General features: G+C 38.5%; 1 protein-coding gene across 3 annotated transcripts in view; it reads left to right on the top strand.

Annotated features, from left to right (window-relative positions):
- The window catches only part of LOC128891452 (diacylglycerol kinase 1), a 136,981-nt gene that overhangs the window by 75,843 nt on the left and 33,394 nt on the right, over positions 1-27,744 (top strand). Inside the window, exons 4-18 of one of the 3 annotated variants that reach the window (XR_008460831.1) lie at positions 1,088-1,222; positions 1,551-1,764; positions 4,092-4,253; positions 11,212-11,334; positions 12,029-12,078; positions 12,681-12,755; positions 13,273-13,510; positions 14,287-14,492; positions 14,811-14,984; positions 15,243-15,534; positions 16,693-16,817; positions 16,927-17,214; positions 17,573-17,774; positions 17,845-18,026; positions 19,131-21,084. Coding sequence is in view for 2 of the 3 variants with exons in the window: in XM_054150941.1 (XP_054006916.1) it covers positions 1,088-1,222; positions 1,551-1,764; positions 4,092-4,253; positions 11,212-11,334; positions 12,029-12,078; positions 12,681-12,755; positions 13,273-13,510; positions 14,287-14,492; positions 14,811-14,984; positions 15,243-15,534; positions 16,693-16,817; positions 16,927-17,214; positions 17,573-17,774; positions 17,845-18,026; positions 19,131-19,220 (2,556 nt within the window). In the remaining variant the exon portion in view is untranslated. Of the gene's footprint in view, positions 1-1,087; positions 1,223-1,550; positions 1,765-4,091; positions 4,254-11,211; positions 11,335-12,028; positions 12,079-12,680; positions 12,756-13,272; positions 13,511-14,286; positions 14,493-14,810; positions 14,985-15,242; positions 15,535-16,692; positions 16,818-16,926; positions 17,215-17,572; positions 17,775-17,844; positions 18,027-19,130; positions 26,518-27,744 lie in introns of those variants that run through there. The other 2 variants (XM_054150941.1, XM_054150942.1) reach the window with 2 other exon arrangements.

Raw genomic sequence — 27,744 nt, forward strand, 5'->3', positions numbered from 1 at the left:
ATTATACGTATTTATGATATAAAATAGTACAGAAAACACATGGTGAAAGATAACCAAACAGTATGTACACTTGTGAAAAATGAAATAACAATATTGTATTAATTCTAGAATATATTCAAGATACATTATGTATATTTTATGTATGTTTTCTGTATAGAACGTCATAAATGCATAATAAGTTCCTATTTGAGAACCTCTGGTGTAGGTTTCGTCCCTGGAGTCGAAGTCGTATTAGATCCCAGGAACCTGAAAATCTTCGACACGGAATATCGCGGACCGGTGGCCATCTGTATCGATCCCACAGGTCTTACAACGTTTGTATCCAGTCTTAGACAGTTGGAGGATAACGGGAGAAATGCAATATTCATTCTCAACGAACGGATAAACGAGTACAACCAATAATTTCGTTACGGCTTATCTCGTCTTAGGCTATCAGCGCTTCTGAAATGCAAATTCCGTCGCGATAAGCTCCCCGAATGGATATTCGCGGGGACGAGTAAGTAAATTAAGTATCATCGATCCAGCAGCGTTGGTACACGGTCTCGGAGCCTCCAAATAGGTTCCCGTAAATAATCAACTTACCCAGTATTTATCGGCGGATATATTTCCCTGTTGATCATCCGCTCGAGGAAATCGATTCTTCGACGAAATTACGAACGAAACACTCCCCGCGGGAGATTGTGACGAATTAAAGGAAAATCGAGTTGTTGGGGATATATTTATAATTGCGTTGCAATTTCAGCACGTATAGAAAATAACAATTAATAGATTGTGTGCTACGAGTCAGAATCAATGTTTAGGAACTCCAACACGAGTAGAAAAAATACTGTTGCTTTCATTTTTAATATCATTTAATTCGAAATAAATTAAATAAATCTCCATGGAGAATATGGAACATTTACGTCATCAATGAATGTCCTCGCTGCTCTTCAACATTTATCGAAAATAAAAGCAGAGAAAATTATTATTTAAAATTTAATTCGTTTTCAAGATATACTTGTGTTTTTTTTTTTAATATTAATGAACATACCACTGCATCGAATTGTTCTACGATGCCGTAACTGAGGATTCGTTTCGTTCGTTTCAGGACATCGATTACGAGGGATTTCGAAAATTTCTGGACACTTATCTCGAATGCGAAACCCCCGACGAACTTTCGCGGCGCCTTTTCCTTTCGTTCGTTAAGAAGGTGCCACGCGGAGTGGATGGGAAAGCTTTTAAGGTACGTCTCTAAAGTTTTTTTTCTTCTTACGAGTCTCGCACAAAATATCCACTGTCTTGGATGGGAGGTATACATGCACTGTTCTTAGATTAAACTCTTCATGATTTTCACATTTAGTAAAATTAATAGAGTACCTATCTATTCTCTCGTTTAATTGCATCCCGAAGTTTCAGATTGTTACTCCAGTGTTTTTCGAAAAATTAATATAACAAATTCTCATTTAACTCCTCCCATATAGCAAGACGTATATTAAGACACATAAATATAATGACGAAAGCACGTCGATGTAAAATATAGTTACCAACGAAAATAATAATTCCCGAATTAGGAAATGGCCGTGTTATCGTCTACAACCGCCTGTGCCGCTATCACGTCCCACACGACGTCCAGCAGCAACGTGAACAGCACCGGTTTGCCTGGTGGGACATCGACAGAAAGCCACGGTGGTTCCTCCTTGGCTGACAAAATTCACGGACTCACAGAGAAGTTGCAAGCTTTGGGACACCACAAAACGGAAAGCGATGCCTCCAGGGCTCGTACAGGTAATTAAATCATTTTCATTGACTCAAACGAAGCAAATGGACTCGATAGAATCGAGTTTCCAAAACTTTCAGTAGTACACAATACATAAAATCATATGGCCCCCTTTGAAAAACCCTTTAGCTTCGAAGGGCAATTCATTGCTCATTTTTATTTCAACTAATACGAAAGATAGGCGATATCGTATACATTAATTTATTCGTTCCACTTTAACCGATGAAACGTTAACGGAATAAATTTTCGTTTACAGTTACCCGATGATAAATTTAGATCTTTAATAAACGTATTTACAGCGTCAACAAAATCTACCTAAACGAGGATATTCGCGTTTTACGAATACGCGAATTTGCAGAGTTATTATGTATGCAATATCAACTTCCCATTGCTGGGCGAAAGCGGCTGGTTTATTTACCGGGGCCACGAAACGATTAAATGTTTCGAAGATCGTTTGCTGGTAATGTCCATTGGTTGATGATGTCCAGAGCTCGATGAAATATTACCTCGAATAGTAAATAGCCCGTTTGACTTTAAATCGTGAATGAAACTATAGAAATAAAATAATTTTATTTGATATTATTTTATTTCAACCGTATATCATGTTATTTAACTGTTATTCGAAATAATATTTGAAATATTCCCTTAAATTTTACCCAGCTCCGGTAGTGACGCATAAAGAACAATATCGAATGCTAAATTCGACGTTATTTAATTCTCCATAATCCCATGCCACACTGTCGCAGACCCACACACTGATTCATACTTTGAATGCATCTGGCATTTATCGAAATGATCAAAAAGGTGACAATATTAGGCGTAGAAATTAATTCTATGTCGCTGCATTCAATTATTTACATACTATGTAAATGTACTTGTATACGATTAAACATTTTTACCGAAATCGAAGATATAAATTGTCAAATATAAAGTCACGGATTTCATTTCTGCGCCTAATAAATATTGTTCGGGACGTGAACATTTATCCAGCCCCTGTATCTGGCATTGTCAGCTCGCGATCGCGAGCAACGGACGTGATTGGTGGTTTTCGGAAGCGTGGTACAGAAAAAAAAAAGAAACAAAAATTCCCCCCAGAAAAATAGAAAATCGATCCAATGAAGTGGGTCACCGCCAATGATTACTGGTTTCGTTTCGGGTGATTTTTATCTCTCCGCGAGTCGTTCGAGGTGTCAATTTTTGTCGCATCGGTTGCATCGGCCATCAAAGATCGCCATTGTTCTGCCACGCGGTAGATGGATGATAATCGAGGCTGTTGATCCGCGGGAAATAAAAAAAAAGAAAGAAAATGCGCGATTTCGCCGTGCATTGTGCGCCTGCTCGTTAAAATAAGTTCTCGACCGCTCGTGGCCCCCTTTCTTTGCGAAGCTCCGGATGTAAACAAAGGAAGCTGAAGTGGAGTACGAAAGGAGACAACAGTCACTGTTCCTCTTTACGCTGTGCCCTGAAAAATTAAAGATAGGAGGCTTCAAATTTGGCACAATGTCCCTTTGATGCCACTTCTTCGTTGCTGCTTCGTAACTCACTTTGTGTAACTGTTCCAAGCATGAGTGTATCTAGTTAGAGGTTGGATGCCAGCGTTCAAAAGAAAACAGAATAAATGTACGGACAAGGAATTTCTGGAATATTGGAAAACAGGGTCGTTCATGTCTCGATATATTAACACGTTGATCGCCAGAACGGGTGGCAGGACTTTTCAACAAGGAACTAAAGAAATTAATTTTAAATGTAGAACAAGGGGGAAAAACTCGTTACGTTCAATTTTTACCGAAATTGAAAAATGCATATCATCTATCGGAAAAAGAGGCAAGAATTGAATATTACATGAACTGTTTCTACCGAGACGTTCGTTTAATTTCCAAAACGTCTGATTTAACTCAATTTTGGCAATAAGGATTTAAATAAAAGAAATTCATCTCTACCGAGGGATTCCAATAGCATGGCACCCTAAATTGCTTATCTAGGCTTTGGAAAATCCTTAACACGTGATTCCAGCGAACCCTTCTCCAAACCTTTCCTTCCTGCTAACAAATGTACCCAATTTCGTGGAAATTCAAGACGCGAGCAGATCACCGCTATCGGTTTACCTTTGCTCACGTATCTGATTGATCGAGGCCCGCGGGGGGGAGGGAGGGGGGAGGGGGACAAAAGCGAGCAGAAACCTGATGAACCCCTCCCTGGAGCGTACATTAGACCCAGACGCTTTCTGGCCAGTAAGTCGAGAATCGAATCGCGATAAATCAGGAAGCCAACGTCGTCCAATTCGGTCATCCGATCGCACGGTTGGTAATATCCTCTTGTTTCGCTGGGGTTCAAGGAAGCGTCCATCCCATACTGATGATACAACACACTTCGTACAGCTGTCACGACGTCATCGAGAAGAAGAGCACCGACAGCAGCCCCAGTCACAGCCAAATGTCGCGGAATTCGTCCAGGAAGTCGAACAATTCCCTGCTCGTCAACAACGGGAAATTGGAAGGTAGGTCGGAGCACGACGTTAAATGGCGCGCGAAATAGATTTCAATTTTTGACGGAATTCTCGTGGAAACGGCCGACAATGTTTCTCTGATCGATCCTTTTGCCACGAAGTTGGATAAAAGTAGAGAGAATTCTAAATTTGGGTATCTAGAATTAAATAGAATTAATCCCAAGCGTAGAATATTTATGTATACTTTTATTTCAGTCCCCCTTCGTGGAAATTTTTACTGTTTTCGTTTTCAAATTTTATTTGTTCGTTTCTTTCGTGAGTTGCATTCATGTATTTTCTGTGGCAGTGTTTATATAAATAGACACTCTAATTTCTTAGACATTGATGCTGTAACAGTAATGAAGCGAAATGAATCGTACACAATTCAGTAATGTAACATAAAACATAAAATATTGTGTATATATTAGTTATTAATAAAACGAAAGAAACTTTCGGGACAACCTAGTACATGAAATAATTGTATACAATTTATAAACTGTATATGAAAAACTGTATACAAGAGTTTGTAGGTTTATTGTTAATATACTGGCACGAACTATAATGAACATTCGAAACACGGTAATTCGGTACTGAAATGGTCGGATGCTATCTACCACGAAGGGAAGGGACAATATTTACGAAAAGTGACATTCAATGCTTCGAGTGTATCAAAATATTCGCTTCGTCGACTGATGGACATTTCCAAGAAAATGTTTATTAGACATCGTTTGACCAGACTAAACCTTTCCCGTATTCATGGATCCAGATACGTCCAAATTGCCATTTATAAAACGACACCTTGATCTTCAAATGAAAATCGTGAAAATGTCACGACATTTGGTAAGGATTCGAGATAATTCGAGACGATTTATTTGTAGAGCTGTTTAGACTGGACCTCTGACTTTATCGTTGCCATGATTATACAATTTGCAGTCGCAATCGACGAAGTCGTACGTCAAAACGTTATCGATCCATTGCGTACGAAGATATTTCTAATACGTCTAAAGACTATGGTTAATATTAAAAGTGATCGGTTGAAATTTATCTTCATAACTAATTCGTGGTGGATAATCAAGATTTTCCAGTTACGAGTCGTTCGAGTAGGTGATACAGATACGGTTGCGATTTCATAAATTAATACGATTGTCGCAATTCGTTTCCTGTAAGAAATAAAAGAAAACTAATTCCCCCTCCACCTTTTCAAGCCGTGTAACATGAATTTCACACCATTTTTCACCATATAACGGGACATGAATTTCGGCTGTTTGAAAATAAAAAAACAAAAAAAAAAACATGTCAAATTGAGTAACCTTCTCCTTCTCGAAGTCGGTTAAAAAGATTTTCAATTCCAAAAAGCACCGTTTTTTATCGTGGAAAATAGCCACGGGATTCTTCGTTGTGTTATCCTGGATTCGCACGGCCGTCTTCGTTCGATTGTACCGCTTTCGCGATGAGTCTGCGTGTTGGACCGATCCCCGAAATAACGCGCGGAACCGGTATCATCCGGTATAAATAACGTCACGCTTAGCAAGCACATCGACGACCCCTCTGGCTCAAAGCTCCCGCGATACTCTCGCTCAGTATCTCTCGAATCACGCGAGAAGCAACAAGTGCCGACCCCGCGCTCCTGACCCGCGAAAATCGATCGCGAATGATCGACACCGGTCTCTCCGGCTCTACCGTTACTTCCGGGTGTTCGAACCACCGTCTCCTGGACGTGTTTCCCTCTTCGTCGTTTCCCCGATTCGCGGTCAAATGGTGCTGAAAAACGATCGACTTCGATTACCGAACGTTTCGGGGGTACTCCTGAAGGAAGGTGAGTGGAGAACGAACATTTTTTTGGACCTCTACGAATAGGATGAATCTCGTGTTTTTGGTGGATTGATTGAATATTGGCTTTCAATATTTTCTTTTTTTCATTTATTCGAGTTTCATTGAAAAATACATCTTTATAATTAGTTCGTGGCGGATCATTAAGATTTCACAATGAAGAATGACTCGAGTGTGTAATAGGGATTTAATATTTCAGAAATTAACATAATTCAGGCGATTTATTTAATGTAAAAATACAAAATTCATGAATAAAATTGATTGTAAGTAAGAGTATAGTTATATAATTATATAGAAGGAAACTGAGAGCTACTTTTCCATATCAAACTCAATGTGGTTCCCTTTCAAAGATTGCAACATATTTTTAATTATAATAACGAAGCATAGATATTTTGAAATGAATAAATTAAATCATTCTGATAATAAAGTGTAATACAAGCTTTTTAGCTACACGAGCCTTTTCTATAAAATGTGATAAAAACGAAGGGTTATACATTAAAATACATAGAACAAAATAATAAAACATAAGATCCATGTAAAACATCTTTTCATAATCTGGAACATCCCAGTTCACATTCAGTTAAACGTTTACACCAGGCCAATAAATTTTAACCAGACTAATAAATGCCATCGTACATTCCCGATAAATATCACAGCAATTATTCCAATTCGCGTAAACAGTGTAACTGTCTAATTGAATCGCATTTGTTGGAATCCAAATAAATTAAAACACATATGAAAATTTCTTTCGTATACAATGAAAAGAATTGGTTAAACGAGATATAAAATAAAAATTGCAGTTCGTAAATATTCTTTTATTAAAATAAGACGGGTTTTAACGGAGTGATCGGAGAGTATTGAGTTCGATCATTTGACCAAACATGTCTCTCTGCTGTTGATCAATTATCTAGGTGTTTTGACTTCGACGCTGGTTTTTGTAGACAAGTGACAGCAGCTGTTAATAACAGGTTGTGTGCCAAGCCGAGTTTGGCAGTCTCGTCCTCTTTGCCAAGGCTAAAGTTCAACTCTAATTTAAGAGATGACTTAAGTTATCCCGTGTCGTTGTAATAATGCATGAAACCTCCCCAATTTATTTATTATCGCAGTCATTTTTTCGCCTCCATAATTTTTACCTCCACTTGCATTCATACAATACTTACAGACAATTTTTATATGGAAGAAAGATATCTTTATTTTAAATTTCGAAGGCTGCTCCAAACTTTCAAGCGACAGTGTATTCGCGAGTACACGCAGAGACGAATTTTATAAATAGAAGTCTCGTTAACTAGAATTCTGTCTCTTCCGATAGCTCTACCGCGAAATGAAACGTCAGCGATTTTCACTTTGACGCCAAAACGCTTGCGTCGGATGCATTTACCGCGGTCGCTTTAACTTTACAGCTGAGAACAACCGATACCTGTCGTGGAGTACCGAGGTTGCGTTTCAGAGCAATCATGTCTACTTTCGTCGTATTCAAATAACAAAATTGATAATCCATTAAAAAAAAAAGTCCTACAGTCCTTAACCTATTACATGTTCCAAATTAAAATGCTTCGAGACTTTGAATTGTTGCTCCTAAAAAAAAAAGGATGTTTCCCCAATAGAAAGCATCTTTCCATTATCCATCATCGAGTTAATCCCGCGTCTGACAATTTCACCTAACCGATTCGCGTTTTCATTGGACGCGCGAACAAAAGCACGCGGCACAATGGGAAAGGAAGAAACGCTGTCCCATACGTTTCCCTGTCGCGTGAGCTTTGCGTTGGTTCCACGGAGTCGTTGGATATCACCGCAAAAATAAATCGCGACATCAAGGAATCACGGTCGCTGGCAAAATGGACCGCTGGAGAGTAATAGAATAGCCGGGTGAATTTGTTTTAACGTAGTTGCGCGTGCGGAAGATAAATCGTCCCCCTTCCACGATTGATCAGCCACCTTTATTTCCCTCGTGAATAGTCCCTGTATCTGTCTATCTTTTTTCCTTTCGTTCGGACACGAGTAGATCTCAGATGTAAAGTCCGTTGCTGGTTAGTTGGCGAGGATCCCTCAAACTAGAGGGGACTGAGGGGACAGGGGACTACGCTCGCTTGTTCCGCCTAAACATTAGCATTAAGGTCGATTCAGACTATACAACACGGGCCGGCAACGACACGTACATTACATTACATTACAACGACAAAACATTAAAACACGCGTTTTAATGGAACTATTAACACTTAAAGCCGGCGACTGACTTGCAACTGAACATTGTAATGTAACGCGAGCATTCGCTTAGTCTGGACGGACTCTTGCGCTCGGTTCGCGCTCGACCGTGCTCCACTGGTCTGTCGATTTTTTGACGAACCCCTTTGATCGTCTATTTTTCACTGAACTGAGTAAGAAGCATTGAGAGAGAATTCAGCCGCGAGTTCGAAGCGAGCATTCGTGATTCAAAAAAGGACCTTGCAATGTAACGTTGGTGTCGAACCGTACAATTCGTGCCGAGCAGTTACATTACAGCGTTCTGTTGCAAGTCAGTCACCGGCTTAACAGACACCGACCTGAACGTTCCGTCAACGGGAATAGTGTGAATAGTTCCATTAACTAGTCTTACCATTATAGTCTGAATCGACCTTTAGTAATATTATAGTCCAAGAGTAATTAGAAGAAAAAATCGAAGGTAACTTGCTTATCTGTAGAACTTCTTGGCTACAAAGCTTGTAGAAGAAATAATTTTAATTTTTAATTTAAGCACACGCCAAATCACTTCTATTATTCTCTTTAATATATCTCTATACAAGCTGTCAACAGACTCCGTTTTTCTTTTTTCAACTGTTCGGCTGTCGTTTGTTCCACAGGCCTGTGTCAAAAAACTCGCAGGGAATTCGATCCCTTTTGCACAGATCGTTAATAGATGGCAACTAATATTTGAATGCCCAAACTTGGCTCTTTCTTCACATTATCAAATACTGGATGTGGCATGGACCACATTCTATAAATATAATAACTTTAAGCCTGTATGATTATCGGAATGAGTATATATGTTCCAGCGTTGCAAACACAACTATATGCATGTTATTAACCAAATTAAAGTGTCCATACATCAGAACTCTAATCGAAGGCCCCGGCATATATTTGTTTATCAATGGCGCGAAGAGTACCTTCGGAAGCTGCGCTCATCCAGATCGCGATTTATTTTCGCAACCTAGGCGAAAGAAAGGCGAGAACGTGTACAGTGTAGAGTGTTTGTAAGGAAAGATGACTCAAAGGTATTACTGACAAAATACACCTCGCTACAGGTGGTTCATTCCTCGATACTACAAACTTCGGAGTGCAGTGACTGAAAATTTCAGTCTCGAGTGTTGAGCTCATGGGGGATGTTTATCCTGCGCATAGCTGTTACGAAGTTTGCATATCGCGATAGAACAACGATGGGAATTCGAAACGGACTTGGCTTGGTGGTTAACGATTATTGTGAGTTATCACGAGATGGAAGAGACATTTTTATTTACACGCTACGGATTTAAAAGCTCTTGGAACCACGGCTTCGAGGCTCCTGTGATTTTTTATTTCAATAGCAAAAATTTCAAACGAAATGGTATTTTAGCGCTTTGACTACCGAGCTATTTATTTATGAATTTAATTTCTGGATTAATTCCTGGAGGTTCTAACCTTCGGTCAATTAATATTTAAAAAAATAATACTTCATAGTTGAAATGAAATGAATTGAAAACATAGAATATTCAGCAGAGAAAGTATAAAGTAACACAATGAGTCTTGCCTGTCGATTAAACAACCGTAATATATCGATTAGTCTCTAAAAACAAATACAAAACATTTTCCACGTATTTTCACATTCTTCTGCATTGAATCCCGTTTCTTCGTTAATAGATAACTTTTTTCTTTCCCCTCAACTAACTCTCCCGTTGCTATATCTCACAGCCGAGCAATTATACTTCCGAATAATAAATAAAAATTCCAGATTCGACAATCGACTTCAATTTACAAATAAATTCAGCACCGAAGATAGTTTGTTTACAACGAATCCAAATCACTGTCGGCTCGAACCATTCAAACACTTCGAACCCATCGTGTCGTGTACCATTCGGTTGTACACGACTTCGTCTGACATGTCTTCCCTGCGCGTGAGACATCTGCTTACAAATAACGTTCTAAGAATACTCGTCATAGACCGTCTATCAAGTCGTCGCGCACGTGCAACGTTCGATCGTTATAATTAGAGTGGCGCTCGTACGCACGCATCGATACTTGGCTGGTGAATTCTTAAACCGGAGCAACAGGTTCCTCGCGGAGGCTCTTGAATACAACCTGACGGAAACCACTTCATTGTCGTCTAAAAATAATTCGCCCCGCGGACTTTCCAATGAAGTCGACGCTGGTGAAAGTGTTACGACTATTTTTGAGAAATTCGCCGAGGAGCGGGGGGACGGGGATGGGATGGGATTTAAACTGATTCGCGGAATGGCGCGATTATATTTTAACGCCAAAGAGTACAATCGGAAGCAACAAGTCCGTCTGACTTATTCGAAACTAAACTCCTATTCCGTCATATAAACTTCGAGCCACCTGGAAGCCGTGGTACGTTCGCGAGCGGAGCGTTAATTGGAGACAATTTGTTGCGAAAAACACTTTTTAATCTACCCGAGAATAAATAGAACTGAATGAATTGTTATTGTTTGAATTAATGTAAATAAACACGATTTGCAACGTCGACGACTTCTTTCTATGCATTATTCGTTATTTTCTTTGTGTATCATCTTTCGTTTATCTTTGGTTTATATTCTGCCTCGTTCCTCGGACTGTTCCACTCGTCGAAGGCTGCGTTACATTAAATAAATAAAATTGTTATCAAAGTAATAGGTAGGGACCGTCGTAGCGACACTTTTGAAGCAATCAGTGAAATCTACAAAATGAACATTTATTTCGCACGCGCTCTTGGCTATTCGGATACGCGAATTTTCCCAGGAGAAATTATTATTTACGAGTTGTTCCGAATTAAATATCGACAATCGCTGTTTGAGGATATTAAATATCGAGACATCGTTCCTCGGTATTTTTATTCCACGTGGAACGATTTCTATCTGCATGTCGGAGTAGCATGCACGGCACGTTTGTTTACTTGCGATTTTCCGATTTGCAGAGATGAGACATCTCGTCAGAAAGCAGAGTACGATAGACGTTCATTCGGTTAAAGTCAGCTTGAAGGATATCGTCTGTTATCTGTCTCTTCTGGAGGCTGGCAGACCGGAAGACAAATTGGAATGTAAGTAATCCTTCCCCTAAAAAATGGAGGCCAATTATGTCCCATACAAGTGGGTCTTAACCAGTTTTCCTAATTAGAGATACAAGTGTTTCTTAATTAGCAATGCTTTTCCAAACATTTTATTCATACATTTCGACCGTTAAGTTTCATGGAAATACTTCAAAGTGAACAAAGAAAAACTGTTGAACGAAATACACGTTCGCTTCATTTATAATCTATTATTTTAATAAAAGTTTACACATGGCCTCTGTACGCTACATTAACCACATGCTATTGTCTTGTGTAGCGTACCTCTCACATTTCCTGTGGCATTTAATTCTTTACATTCATTTAACATTCTTTTCCCAATTTTCATGGAACAATAGAGACACTTTTACTCAGCATCCAATCTTTACAAAACTATTAAATAAATATCTTATTAGATAGAATTCGTGATGGAATTTTTAGAATCCTATCCTGGAAACAAATCCACTTCCTCCAACGTTGCGAAGGTTAATCGATACCCACGATTCCAGAACCATTGAAGTTTCTAAAAGCTTATTTGCGGGTTCAACGTCAGAAATTTCAAGCACTTCTTTCCGTTAGCCACACTGGCATATACAGCGTTCGAGCTTGCAAATCTACTGCAACTTGTTGCATTCCAATTTCGACGTGCATTAATTCGTTTACCTTTATTTCTTCTTTTTTCTTTCAGTCATGTTCCGGCTGTACGACACAGATGGAAACGGCGTTCTTGATACCAACGTGAGTAAAACGACCAATTGCCTTTTGCATTTTTTCACGTGCTACCTATCTTCCCTTTAATCGTTCCAACGACCTCCTTTCCACGAGAAAACAACCACTTTATTCTAAAAAGTCTCTTGCTTTTCCAAAACGAAAAAAAAAAACTAACATTACCCTATTAAAATATTAAAAACTGAAAATACACTTCTGGATTGCATCAAAGCGAATAAAAATACATTCACCCGAATCCAATTGAACAACAAGAAATTTTTATGGCCCAAAGGCAACATTATAATTACACTTCGTAAAATGCAACAACTAATTCTCAACCAACTGCTGCTAAGCAAAGTTTTTAATGGTAATCAGAAAGTTGAGGGTAATACAGTCAAACCTAATTAGTCGACGAGAGTCTGCGAAACTTGAGGATCTCAATTTCCTCCGAACAAGCTACGTCCAATATCCGTCAGTACGTGCGCGATAAATATTCTTCTTTCGCTGTTTTACTAACGAACGTAATAGTTGACACATCCCTGAATAGAAACGACACCTCGTATCTGTAACGTGAAATAGATTTATTCTTCGTTATCTGCCTTCCATTTAATATCGTTATCGCGTGTCTTTAGGAAATGGACTGCATTGTCAATCAGATGATGAATGTCGCCGAGTATCTTGGATGGGACGTCTCGGAATTGAAACCGGTGAGTTGGTGTATCAATTGTTCGTTCTCGTCGATTACCACCCACGCACACGTCCCAACGACAACCATGGCATACATTCATAACAAAAGATACTTGTCTATTATAGAAATTCCTCAAAATTCTATCTTTCTAGTAAATAAAATTAAAGTTTATAGTAAACAAATGAATTCTCGAGTAAATAAATGGTAAATAAATTCTCGATGATAGAAATAGTCTACAACCCCCAAAATTCTATTCTTCTTTCCTGTACAAAATTTGTATTAAATGAACGAATGCTCGAGTAAATAAATGGTAAATAAATCCTCGATGATAGAAATAGTCTACAACCCCCAAAATTCTATTATTCTTTCCTATAAAAAATGTGTATTAAATGAACGAATTCTCGAGTAAATAAATCCTCAAGAGTTTGCGCAGGATGAATAGGAACGTTTCCGAAATGTTTCCGTTTCTCCTTTCTTGTTTGTCTAGCGAAGAGTTTGACGAGCAATATCTGGATATAAATCCTCCATATTTGTAGATACTGCAAGACATGATGGTAGAAATAGACTACGACGCTGATGGTACCGTGTCCCTGGACGAATGGAAAAGGGGTGGTTTGACGACGATCCCGTTGCTGGTGCTCCTAGGTTTGGATTCGCACGTGGAAGAGGACGGGATTCACCTCTGGAGGCTGAAGCACTTTAGCAAGCCCGCCTACTGCAATCTTTGTTTGAATATGCTGGTCGGTCTCGGCAAGAAAGGAATTTGTTGTGTCTGTAAGTACCGAGGCATTCTGACGTCGCACAGTCTCACGCCGCGAGTGTTTAGTCGGGAAATATTTTCATTGGATTAGTTTCGACCTTTTTGCTTTCTCATTAGTAGCCTGGAGGGAGAGAAGAGCTTTTAACTTTCGACGAACGAAAATCGAATAATTCTGACAGGCTCTAAAGGGATTTCTAAAGTAAGCTTTGGGATTTTATTTTTTAACCAAACAATGGCATAGAATATCATTTCTTTTAGCAATAGAGGCACATGGTGAAAAATGATATCACTTTGTAATTAGAAAACAGAATGTTGTAGACCCTTGTAACAAAGTAACACATTGCTTTGATTAAACTATTCTATCGTGATCTTTAAATGTGAACAAAAAGTATCATTTCTTGTTCCCCTACAATTTATATTCCAGTACGATAGTTCTAATTTAATCCTTAAATGCCCTAAGTTTCAAATTTGCTACCAAACTTTTAAATCTAATTGTACACTTGCAATTGGTGTATTTTTAATATTTGGCTGTATGTATATTTACCATTGCATAATGTTCTTTTGAACAAAATTTAAAAAAATAAACGTCAGCTGTCAAAATTGTTCAAATAATAGATGCATTGATATTTTTTTTAAATTTAATTTGTGAAAATCAGGCTTCTATGAGTTCAGATGGCAAATGAGTCTATAAGTATCATAGTTCTGACATTCGTAAGTCCGGTCGAGACAACGACAGCTCTCCAAAGTCCTACGGAAACCAACCAGCGCATATACCTTTGTTTGAGCGCAGTTTGCAAGTACACGGTCCATGAAAGATGCGTTCAGAGAGCGCCAGCCTCCTGCATAGCCACCTACGTAAAGAGCAAGAAAACGTCGCAAACAATGGCGCACCATTGGGTCGAGGGGAATTGCCACGGGAAATGTTCCAAATGTAGGAAGACGATCAAGAGTTACAACGGGATCACGGGCCTGCACTGCAGATGGTGTCAACTGACTGTGAGTAACTCTTCTTCGCATCCTCTTCTAACCAACCCGTAAAAGTTGATAATTCAAACAAAAATGATGAAATCGACAGGAGTCGCTTCTGAAAGTCGTTTCATTGATCTCCACGTTTTTACTCTTTTTTTGAATCTTGAATCTTATTCAGCTTCCCGGCGATGACAGAAGTGGAAAATTTAATCCCATTATTGAAATTTATGTAAAGTAACCCTGAAGAAATGAACGGTACCTACGGTTCGATGAATGAAAAAAGCAGTTACGACTTTATGGAGCCAGTCACCGTAGTCGCGTATTCATGCAACGGTAACTTTGCAGTTGCATAACAGATGCGTCTCGCAAGTCAGAGCGGAATGCACCCTCGGCGAGTATGCAGTTCATATCCTTCCACCTACGGCGATTTGTCCAGCCGTCCTGGACAGGCAGAGATCGTTGTCGCGGGACAGCAAAAGGGGAAGCAAGCACGGTCAGGATTCATCGTCCGTTAGCTCCGTAAGCTCGACGAAATAAATTATTTACCCTTCCATTTCTATTTCGGAGAAATTTTATTTGCCGCCTAAACATTACAAAAGATTGTTGTACCTGTTGGTCCCTATTCATCTTTCCACGTACATCCTACGCAAAAACTTAAACGTCAATGTAACAGCGTCAACGAGTCCTCGCAAATTTACTAAAATCAATCTGAATCTAATTTTAATTTGGAGAATTTTAATCTAAAAGAAATTTGGGTGATAACATTTTGTCCCCCAGGGTGGATTCTTAACATCTAGCAACGCCTCCAACCAGCAGCCAGCGATGTCCTTCCAAATCACACCACCTCCCGGCATAGTGCCGCTGTTAGTCTTCATAAACCCAAAATCAGGAGGCCGACAAGGCGAACGTATGCTTAGGAAGTTCCAGTACATCTTGAACCCGCGACAGGTCCACAACTTGGCCAGGGGTGGGCCCAGACAGGCTCTACAGATGTTCAAGGACGTGGAGAACTTCAAGGTGATCTGCTGCGGGGGCGATGGTACCGTTGGCTGGGTTCTGGAGACCATGGGTGCGATTCACAAATTAATGAGATTTATATGGAAATAAGTGAACGCTTGCATAAGCGTTCAGGCATGATAGTTCATACAGTAATGTGTCGTGAGACGCACAAATTTGTCCAGGATAAGTGCACAAAAACCAGTCCCACTACTGAAGGGTATACCACTTGAGAGGTCTCGGAGTTCGGTCGCAAAAGTTTGTCGTAAAAGTTTTACAACAACAACAACGAAGCTAATAACAAGAAGCTAATAACAAAAAAGTTTCATCCTTGCATTACAATGTTTCATCGACATATGTACCTCGGTGTTTTCGTTCCGTCCTCTTCTTTATTCGCTGTCCTTGTCTGTGTTCGACGAGCGTCGGCAAACATCAAAGAATATACGAAATCTACGATAAACGCACAAAGTCAGTCCCGAGCTCGTGCGTCTAACGAGACATTACTGTATCGTTTATACAGAGTGTTCAAAAAAGAGCATTCGATATTTATATGGTGTATAGGGTACACTGTACCGAGTAAAAAAGCTTTAGTAAACATAGGTCCAAAGGTCAACCGTTTCTGAGATATAAACATTTTTGTTTGCCTAGTATCATGATTGACTTACTTGCTTCCATCGCATGCGATGTTTATGTCGGTGTTTATAAATTGCGTTCTGAATGTTCCCATTCAAGTGCCGACAGTAGATTTCATTGGGGTTTAGTCAATTGTGGATCAGTTGCATGGTCTCCTCGATCCGCCGATTTAAATCCTCTGGACTTCTTTTTATGGGGATATTTAAAAAGCCAAGTGTATTCCACGCCGATAAATGACTTAGAAGAACTACGTAACCGAATCTACCATGCTTGTCAAATAATTCGACAGAAATGTGGGATTTTCGAGAGAGTTCGCGATTCTGTAAGAAGAAGATGCCAAGCGTGTACAGAAATGAGCGGTGGACACGTGGAAAATCTTCTATAAATATCGAAAACCCAGTAGTAAGTCAATCATGATACTAGCAAACAAAAATGTTTATATCTCAGAAACGGTTGACTTTTGGACCTATGTTTACTAAAGCTCTTTTTACTCGGTACAGTGTACCCTATACACCATATAAATATTGAATGTTTTTTTTTTGAACACCCTGTATAAAATGAAGACAACTGTTTCTAACAACTTGTCCTTGAACGTCAGATCGTGTCCAGTTCGAGCACCAACCCGCCGTGGGCGTCATACCTCTGGGAACAGGCAACGACCTCGCAAGATGTCTGCGATGGGGCGGTGGTTACGAGGGCGAAGCGATTCACAAAGTCCTCAAAGTACGTTCGTCTCTATTTAATCGTTTTTGTTCATGAACTCACGTTTCTATCCGCCGTCAGTCCTCATCTATCCCCGAGATAAGAGTCTGAGCAACGGAATAACTTACAGAAAATAGAGAAAGCGACGTCCGTGATGATGGACCGTTGGCAGATCGAAGTACTGGACCAGACGGACGAGAAGAAACCGAATCAGGATAGCATACCTTACAACATCATCAACAATTACTTCTCTGTGGGCGTCGACGCGGCGATATGCGTGAAATTCCACATGGAGAGGGAGAAGAATCCCGAAAAGTTCAACAGCAGGATGAAGAACAAGCTCTGGTACTTTGAATACGCGACTACGGAACAATTCGCTGCCAGCTGTAAGAATCTTCACGAGGATCTCGAGATCATTGTACGTATAGATCAGTTTTTGTGTGACCAGGTACGAAAGAAAGTGTGCATGATAACTTGATAGGTTACCCTGTAGTATTGTTATTGTTAGTCCTGGAGCTACTCTAATTAGTCAGTTAGGGTTCAAGTCTTTAAAAATAACTTCATTTTAACTAAACAGGTTTCACGACAGGATCATTTTAACTACAGGTTTTATACACAATATTCAGTAGAAATATAATAGAACAGAATCGAACAAAGTAATGAACTTTTAGATGAAAAGTATTCGAATCATATTGCTAAAAAGAAAAAGACAATCAAGTTATATTGTTCATCCCCTTGTATATTCATCGAATGATTACTACGTTCCGCGTTTCCAGTGCGACGGAACTCCGCTGGATTTGGCCCACGGTCCATCCCTTCAAGGAGTCGCGTTACTGAACATTCCTTTCACTCATGGAGGCTCGAATCTCTGGGGTGAACACCACTCGAGGCACCGCCTGGGCAAACGGAAAAAACGACCGGACAAAGAACTCAGCACCAGTAGCTTCAATTCGGTAGATCTCACAGCCGCGATACAAGGCATGTATCCAGTGGAATAAAAGTTTTGTTCAATCTCGACGAAGAGCAACGCTAATTGAAACGTTTACAGATATCGGTGACAATCTCATAGAGGTGATCGGTTTGGAGAACTGTCTGCACATGGGTCAAGTGAAAACAGGACTTCGTCATTCCGGTAGGAGGTTGGCTCAGTGCAGCAGCGTCACTATCACCACGAGCAAGCGATTTCCGATGCAAATCGACGGTGAACCGTGGATGCAAGGCCCTTGCACTGTAAGTCGACTATCTTTTTTTAAGATAGTTTTGAGGTAGTCACGTTTGAAAATAAAGTTGGAAAGGTTCGTACATGTATAGCCTCACTGCTCTCACACACGTCCATAATAAATCGATAAGTATATAGAGAGACAATTGTGACAACAACGCTGAATGTTATCGCGCAACTTCTCGTCCAATTTCAGATTTTAATTAATTGTTACTTTTTTTTTGTAACGGTTTATAATATCGGTTTTGATAACATATACAATTTTCAGCAAGTTTCTAAATGGCATTTTTACATAAATTGAAAAATCTCACGTAAAAATCTGTATGCTCCATAAGAAACTACATAAAACTAGGTCAATTAAAGAACAATCAAATGAAATCTTCTTCAAATCCTCCGTTAAATAAATTCACGAAACAGCTACCTTAACATTCACAGTGGGTGTAAAATGTATTCGTACACTGATGAATTTTCTAAAAAACTTTTGTGTGAAATTGTAGTTTCTTAACTTCTTTTTTTATAATCAATGATACTTTACACATTCTCGGAAGTCTCTAAGATAGATATAGTCCAAACAACATTTACTAGTTAATACAATTTGTGAAATTAACAAAAAAATGCGAAAAGCGGGTAAAAGTATTGAAGCAATAAGTATTTGTCAGATTATAACGACGAACCATTTTCAGTAGAGTTTGTAACGTAAACACATTAGTTTATTGTTCCGGTACGAATTAGAAAACATCAAATTCCCAGTAAAGTACTTTTAAACAGTTGTGCGAATACTTATTACTTCAATATTTCTATCGATTAATCGTTTCTTTTTTGTTAATTTCGTAACAAACATAAATAGCTATTTTTTTTTGTAATCTATCTATTCTACAGATTTCCGAGAATATGTAGAATGTCATTGTTTATAAAAAATAAGTTAATAAATTACAATTTTACATAGTTTTCTTTGGAAATTGATCGGTGTACGAATACTTTCTACACCCACTGTATGTGGTTTAGTTAGTGATCAAACTACCATGTTACAGCAGATGTATCTGGTAAAATTCATGTACCTGGATAATCGATCAACTTCAACAAGTTCTAAACGTATCGATATATTCTCATTTCAGATTCACATAACGCATAAAAACCAAGTCCCGATGCTGATGGCGCCTCCGCCAGAAAAGGGTCGAGGCTTCTTCCGTTTCCTGAGGAGGTGAACTCCGCCACCCGAAAAACACGTAGCTGAGAAATCGAAACGAGTGACTCGGTTGACTCGATTCGCCCTGTGGTAGTCTTGAACGTCGCCCTATCCCACCCCCTCCCACTCCCTGGTTTATCTTCTTTTGATTAAGTCGTGAACGAGAAGCGCATCGGTTCAATCGTACGTTACGTACTTCCAGTGCTTGAGCGCTCGTTCGAACGGCAATGAACGAGCTTCGACGTAACTTAGGTATTCTTGTGTACAGTATTTTTGAGAATAATAATAACGAAACAAAGCATCTGTCATCTTAGATTTAGAATCAGCGGTAGGCTCGTCGATCGTCGCGCTTTACGAAGCCGATTCATCTTGTGCGAGGTAAACTTATTGATGAAATATTGATTTTTCGCGTACGTGAGAAGCACTTATCTTCTATTTCGAACTTGAGCCCAGAGATGGACCAAATTCGATTCGAACTAAAAACTAAATTTTATATTCTATTCCGCTTCTATTTCTGAAAGCTTTGCTAAACATTTGAATAATTCTACAATTCAAATTGTAATTTGTATGGATCAAGCGTCTCTCTTATTTGTTGCTCGACGCTTTTATCACGAATTTCGCCCGTCTCTGCTCGAGTCTACCGCTTCACGCGTGCAGGTATGGTTGTTTTGGAACAAATGTAGCGAGGCACGACAGGAGTGCTTTTCTCTATTGAAAAGCTGTCGATGGATCCGAATTAAATCTCACTTTTATTTCTCGTCACCCGAACTTTGCTCTCCGAAGTTGTCCCACGCTCGCTATGTTTCTTCCGTCAAGTATGCAAGCCTGTACTATCGCAATCGGTCGTGTAGACACGACGGATTGTACGGTATCATGCAAAAGAGAATAATCTCATAGGTAACGTTACTGGCTGGCATAACGATGATTTCTTTAATCGTTGTTTTACCTTGTACAATGCGTAGAAATTAGGGGTGTGCGGGATCCCGGTCGGGACGGGAATTCCTCCCGGGATCGGGATGGAATCCCGAGAATTTCAAAATCCCGTATACATTCGAGATTCCCGGGAATTTCGAAATCCCGTACATTCGGATTGCTGAAATTTTCAAGAATAACAACACTTTCGGAAATCCCAGATATTATGCTATATCCCGTACATTCTCGGGAATCCCGTATATTTTCGGGAATCACGCACACCCCTAGTAGAAATATCTTATGGGTTTCATTTCTCCGAGATTTGATTACGCTGGGACGACTCGAGGATGAACAGATCATTTGATAATTCTATTCATAAAATAGATATCATTTCTTGCAGAGACCAAGTGTCTTCGTTGAGCGTTGAGCTTGTATAGTAGCTCTACGAGAAGATGCCCTGTGGCGATTCTTTCAAAATTGAGAACAGGGAGACCTTAGGATTAACCCCTTGAGCTACAACCACGTGCGAGACTCGTGGTCGGTTATTCGGGGTAAAACTGTAACGTCCCTTCTCCAGAGGCCATCTTCTTGGAGCAAGACAGTATCTAATATATTATCTATTTATTTTGTACTTAGTCATCCTACTTAGATGGCATGTGCACCCTCGACTCACGCCTTGGCGATGTTTACTTTCACACAAAAGAGTTTCTCGAACGGCGCGTGAAACAATTTTCCGAGCACTCCTCTTTTTTGCACGACTCCGTCCAACAATCAAAGATCTTATACTTTCCTCTCTTAACGTTAGGATTTTTGTACGAAAACTTAGTCGTAACCGCTTAGACGTAAATCGTGATCGATTAATTTATTTATTTATTTATTTGTCAGATCTATTTATTTATCCCGCGGCTGATACCAGCTGGAATACAATATAATATCGTGAGCATATCAGGAAAACAGCGCGCCCGTACCAAGTACCGTCGTATGATTCAGTTGTTCCGTGTTCGTCCTATGTATCTAATCGGGGATACACGTGTCCCGAGGTGGGCAGAATTCTTATCTACAAACAAACTTGGAATAACGAATGAAAGATGAACCGTTTATTCATCACTCGTTGAATAACGATTAAAAATTGTAAAATGAAATGGATAAAATGTATGTATTCGATAATTTAAGAATTGATTTCTGATCGAATAAGCATTATAAGTTGCTATCCGTTGATTTTACTCGGTATTTAGCATTTGAATTTTGCTCACCTCTCGATTTGGTGCAGCGTAGCCTGTTGATCAGTGCAACAAATGCACACAGTTGTGTTTAGACAGTTAAGTTTCCTCTCTTCTTGTCTCTTTTATCATTTACAATTGCCTTTTACACGTTGGCCACTCTTAACGACAACCGCGTATATTAACGATGTTCCCACTTTTGCGATCTACAGGGTATGAAACAAAGTATCTCGCGCCTTGATCCGAAAGTTCGACTCCGGATCTGGATCTAGCAGAGATAAACAGATAGTGAGATCCCTTAAAAATTTCTTTGCAGTAGTGAAATGATATTGATAGCATTTCAAATACAATTGTACAAACTTAAATTAAACGAAGAGGACGAGGAAGGAATTTAAGAGAATAAAATATTGAGTGTATATCAAAACGTATAGTAAGATACGAAAATTTACTTTCTTATTCGAATATACTTTCTTCTACTTCTGGAAGCTTTGTTAAAAATTCGAATAATTTTCTGCTCGGCAAGTTATTTGTTTTCAGCGAGTGGTTCCATCGGAACTCGTCGTTCTCTTATCGAATAGAGTACACAGAGATTAGAGACGAGCCATAAATTTCAAGAACGAGATGTTGGTTTATGCCTTGTACCGCGTCGAATGATTAAGATACAGAAGTGGATCACTTGATACTACGCGAACTGTATCGTTAGATCGTAGAGAGAACGTGTTACCGAGTTTAATCAAAACCGAATCAGCCAACGTGTTAGATATTAATCAGTATTGCAGTCTCTAGTTAACGAAGATTTTTCGTACGATTCTTCAACGACCGTATCAACAAGCATTTTCTCATTAATCGTTTTTAAGCGCTTCTCCGCAGTTTACAGTTTAATTATAGTCGTACACTCGTCCACGCGAGTGCTCCGAAATTACCATACTTTGACCTTCGTTCGCGTCTCGAATACCTGTTGTTTCATCCACGAGAAGTAAACGTACCAATCGCGTGCAACCGTGGAAAACATTTCCATAGCATTTTTTCAAATTTTCCGTCCGGGTACCTTCGCGAAAACCGAAGTGGCTAAGTTTTCTCATTAATTTGTGGATCTGCATTTCGCGTTCTTTTATGACAATGTGACTCTTAATATACATAGTTTAGACTATCCACATCCTAATGAGTTAATAGAGATCAGTCGCCATTCTCTATATTATTTAAAATATTACCGATCCAATGTCGATAGATCTTTGTAAGATTGCTAAAAAGGAATAACTGTTTCTTTCTAAAAATTCGCTTTAGCCGAAGGTATCAACAAACAAAAGGATAATTACTTTTATGCAGTATTATGTGTCACTAATGAACAGTAAGTTTGTTCGATTTTGACTAATTTTTATTATCGTTTCTGAGCACTCGTCAGGCACGCTTGTTTACGCGCTCTGAAGTGTCAATTTTAAGAGAGAACGTAACGAATCGTAATGTATTTTGACTAAATCGTCGTAGCAATATCGAATAGAGCGCTTCGATCGCATAACAAGGACGAGATGCTCGCGTAATAAACAATGAGGTCAATGTAAATCCACTCGTACCGATAAAGCATCTACTTCGCTCGCGTACCACGTTTACAGGTGTGGCTCATGCTTTTATATAAAACGAACAAAAATATGAGTATAATAAAAAGATACTCCGATCAACATCCCGCAGGGACCATCTCATCGTTGAGATCCATTTAACTGATACAGAATAATATCCTAAATTTTATCTTTCGACGACCACGTTAGCATTTCAGTGACGCTTCAATTCGGCGATACGCGTTTCCTTACTGTCTATCAGACTCTATATCGCCAAGGAATCGTAGAATTTTTTCCAGTATTCTTCTCGTTTCTCCCTTAAGTTGCACACTTTGTCCTCCATTCGCGATTAAACGCAATTTCGTGGAACGTTCGCGTAGAGCGTCGCTAGTCAATACTTTCAACCCTGTATTTCTATTTCTGTAGATAACAATTATCGGTTTTATAATTGTTATACGCGCATATCTTCTTCCATTAGCGATTATACGATCGAGTGTATACAGGATACGTCGCGACACTTTGGGGATCGATTTGGGGAGATTGAGAAGATCAAGGACAATCGAAGACGGGTTTTAGTTGAGTCGTAAGCTTTGATACGTTTTAAGAATTTAATTAGAATTTTTTAGAATAGTAATGGATCGTTTTCGTTTACGTATTCAATAGAAGAGTTCCTCGTTGGTAGAATTTTCTCCCCTGCCCTTCTTTTTGTTCTTACAAGAAATATTACGCGAGCAGAAATTCGCAAAACAACGCCTTCTTTGACGCCCTGTATATTCTTGTAAATGTATAAAAATCCACGGTCTACTTATGGCTCAACCTAATAGTATAAATACAGTGGGTGTAGAAAGTATTCGTGCACCGATCAATTTCCAAAGAAAACTATGTAAAATTGTAATTTATTAACTTATTTTTTATAAACAATGACATTCTACATATTCTCGGAAATCTGTAGAATAGATAAAAAAAAAAACGATTAATCGATAGAAATATTGAAGTAATAAGTATTCGCACAATTGTTTAATTTTTAAAACTTCATTTAAAAAAAAAAGAAATTTACATTAATTTACAAGTATATAATACTTCCTTCGTAGGATTTCCTTTTGATTTTATTATTCTTACAACTCTTCTAAGCGTTAAATTAACTAAATTATTACTTATTCGAGGTGGCATCTTCTTCAATTCCTCTATTAGAGCCATTTTTAAAAGTACTTTCCTGGAAAATTGATGTTTTCTAATTCGTACGGAGCAATAAACTAACGTGTTTACGTTACAAACTCTACTCTAAATGGTTCGTCATAAGAATCGTACAAATACTTATTGCTTCAATACTTTTACCCGCTTTTCGCATTTTTTTGTTAATTTCACAAATTGTATTAACTAGTAAATGTTGTTTGAACTATATCTATCTCAGAGACTTCCGAGAATATGTAAAATATCATTGATTATAAAAAAAGAAGTTAAGAAACTACAATTTCACACAAAAGTATCTTTGGAAATTGATCGATGTACATGATGATTCTACACCCACTGTATGTGCCCCGATAAGTCTTGTTCCTTGACATATCCTCGATTAATTACTAAAGTGTATTCCACGTGTTAGGATTCATCCTGTGTACCCTCGATCGTATCTCTTACATAGTTGCTCTCGTTCGACGAATCGAAATATTACGCTTACGTATAATGATACGACCATTAAGGTCATAATCGTTAAGTCGTTAATCATTAGCGAGAAAATTCGCGCGAGGAGTCCTGTCGTAGCTCCTCGTCGCGAATCTGTGAATACTATCGGCACAATAATTAAAATGATTGTTTTTCTATTGGATTGGCGCAGTGTCTCAGTGTGTGCTTGTTGTCGTGTAATGTTACGGTGTAGAGAAAAGACCCAAAAAAGAGGGAGAGAGAAACACAAGTGAACAAAATGTATTTCACTGGGACGAAAAAGAGATTATTTATGTTTTGTTTGAATTCTGAACCTTAACGCGAGGTATCGATGTCGATTCTTGTTAACTATATACACTGTGACCCATTTCAATCTACAAACGGATATATTCGAGAAAGGAAGTGAACGCGTGTACATATTAGTGATAAAAGAAGGTCGCGCCATTGGAATATCGAGGAGAAACGTGCTCGAAGCACGTTTATTGTTTTTTAATTAAATTTCGTGTATTTATTACGGTTTAGTAAATTCTAGAATTTTTTCGTAAAGCATTAAATAAAAAAGTGATTCGTAAAGCGTAGGGTAACCTTAACGAAACTTCGAGGACCCCTTCGAGCGATTCTCCTCGACATTTCGTTGCCCCCCTCTCATATCCATTTTTTTCAGTAGGTTTTATTCCACTAGTAGATTAAAATGAGACACGTTGTATATGAAGCTAACGTGCGTAGAGATTGACAATAGTGCTCGTCAATTATTCCCCCTTTTTTTTTCTTTTCTTTTAATTAGTCAAATAACGAGCAAGCGAGTCGACAGGTTCAACGAGCAACGTTGTTACTTTCGATGAAGAAATAAAAACGTCTTGGTAGTCAAAGTAACAGATGGGATAATTTTCAAGAGGTCTTGCTCGGGTAATAGATTTTAATATTGTTTCGTCGAGGAGCTTACGCAATTTGATGTATCCAACGAGCATGGGAATTCCAATTAATCAAGAATTGAACAATTTGTATGGTTAGTCCGACACACGTTCATAGAAAACGATTTCATTCGCCCCGATATAACGGAGTCTTAGTCGTTAAGCGCAATTTAAAAATCTATTCGGATTAGATGAATTTACTGCCACTTTTCTTGGGTCTACGTATGTTTGAGCACTACTGCCATTTTCCAAGAGATAGTCGCGTATGGGAAGGAAAGCCTGTCTATTCTAGTGTAATATACAAAATAAACTGTAAATTACGATACACAAACGGGTTGCTATTTTAACAGAAAATCCTCTAAATAATAGATCGTTTACTATCAACGTACAAATAACGAAAATTATGATGGTACGTTTCAATTATAATTTTATTGCCGTTTTAAGATGTTTTTTCTATCAATTTCTCGATTTATAATCCTCTCATAATTGCTTTTTATGTTTCGTTGTATACTTTCTTAATTCTGAGCTTTTAAAATTATACATTTACAATTCTAGTTTAAGTATAAATATTCGTTTTTAATACATATCGATAAGTTGATATAATAAAATCTTATTTCTATCTTAAAAAGCGCGCGTTAACGGGGGTTGAAATCGATCGCCTACCTCGCGGTGAATATACCGAACTAATTTGTGAAGTATGGTCAGCGCCTCTATCGGGAGAACGCTCAGTTTGTCGCCGATTAGTTTCCCTTGCAACGATAGGTGGCGCCATTTGTTTTTTTTTTTTAACTAAAAAATAAAGATTTAAAGGTTAAAACATGATTCTCATTTATATTTTAATATCACAATCTCTTTCCACTTGTTTATTATAGGATAAATAACCCTTTATTTTTTTTATTAAAACATACAAACGTTCCCATCTAAAGGTATTGATCGACTCCGAAAATAATACGGTCTATCACCACTAGATGGCAATATAAGTATTCGTAAAGCTTTTTTTTTATTATATCTAATAATAAATTAATGAACAAGCATGGTGAAATAAAAATACGAATGAGAATCATTTTCTACCACTTAGTTCTTCATTTTTTAATTAAAAAAGAAACAAATGGTACCATCTAGCGTTGCCAGTGAGAACTATTCGAGGACAAACTTGCGCATTATCCCGATAGAGGGGCTGACCAAAGTTTGCAAATTAGTTTGGTCTATTCACCGCGAGATGGCGATCGATTTCAACCCCCGTTAACGCGCGCTTTTTAATATAGAATTAAGATTTTATTACATCAGCTTATGATATGTATTAAAAACGACAGTTTTGTATAACAGACAGTTTTGTATAACGAGAATGCTAAGTATTGTGATTTAATGTGAGTATACCTTGTACTATAAACAATAAGTTTAAAGAGAAATATTATAAATAATAGAATATAAAATCGCATGGTATTGCTGCGCATATAAATAAAATAATATTCATCCCTATAAGTGTGTTTCTTTAAACAAAAACTAGATCATAAATTTAACGATATCTCGTTGAACACAAGTCGCTTGTTATTTGAAAGCAACGAATGAATAAATAGAAACGAAGCTATACAGAGAAAATGAAATCGATCACAAATAAAACTTCATTTCATAAATCTTTTCCAGCCATGAATTCCTACGTTATCTTTTCTATTTCTAATTATACCTAGGTTCTCTCGTTTCGAACAATATAAAATAATGGATACAGAAAGAAAGCACAGTAAGCAGACGTTACGTCGTTGATGAGCCCCGTGGATCCGGTCTGTTATCAATGGAATTTTAAAAGGCCGCCTCCTCGTCAACTCGGATTTATTCGAATTAAAACCCCGCAGGGCCGCACGCCGTCTGTCCATTCGATAAGATTCATCCTCGTGAACAGGAACGGCTACTAAAACGGGTGGAATTTTATTCGAACGATGGACGACGAATCGAAACTCTCCGCGACAATTTATTCGCAACGTTTATTTCGTTGGAATGTAGGTTTCAATCTGAGATTAGATTTTCAAAGTTCTTTAAATCGAATCGAATTTTTTTACGCGAAGAGTTCATTCGGCAGAGCTGGATGGCTAGAGTTGGATGACTAGAGAAGTATTTGGAGCATTCGATTGTAAAACGTTGGAAGCGTTATCAGTCGGCAAAGTTTCCCGGGGATACGCGTTCACCGTAGTCGACTTCCGACACTGAAATTGCATTATAGAGTGTTGGTTAAATATCCAAAGTCGAACACGCCCGTGCCATAGTCGATGGTTAATTTTGTGTAACGGTAGAAC

The sequence above is a fragment of the Hylaeus anthracinus genome, unplaced genomic scaffold, assembly GCF_026225885.1.
Source record: "Hylaeus anthracinus isolate JK02 unplaced genomic scaffold, UHH_iyHylAnth1.0_haploid 12001, whole genome shotgun sequence".
In the NCBI taxonomy this organism is placed as follows: domain Eukaryota; kingdom Metazoa; phylum Arthropoda; class Insecta; order Hymenoptera; family Colletidae; genus Hylaeus; species Hylaeus anthracinus.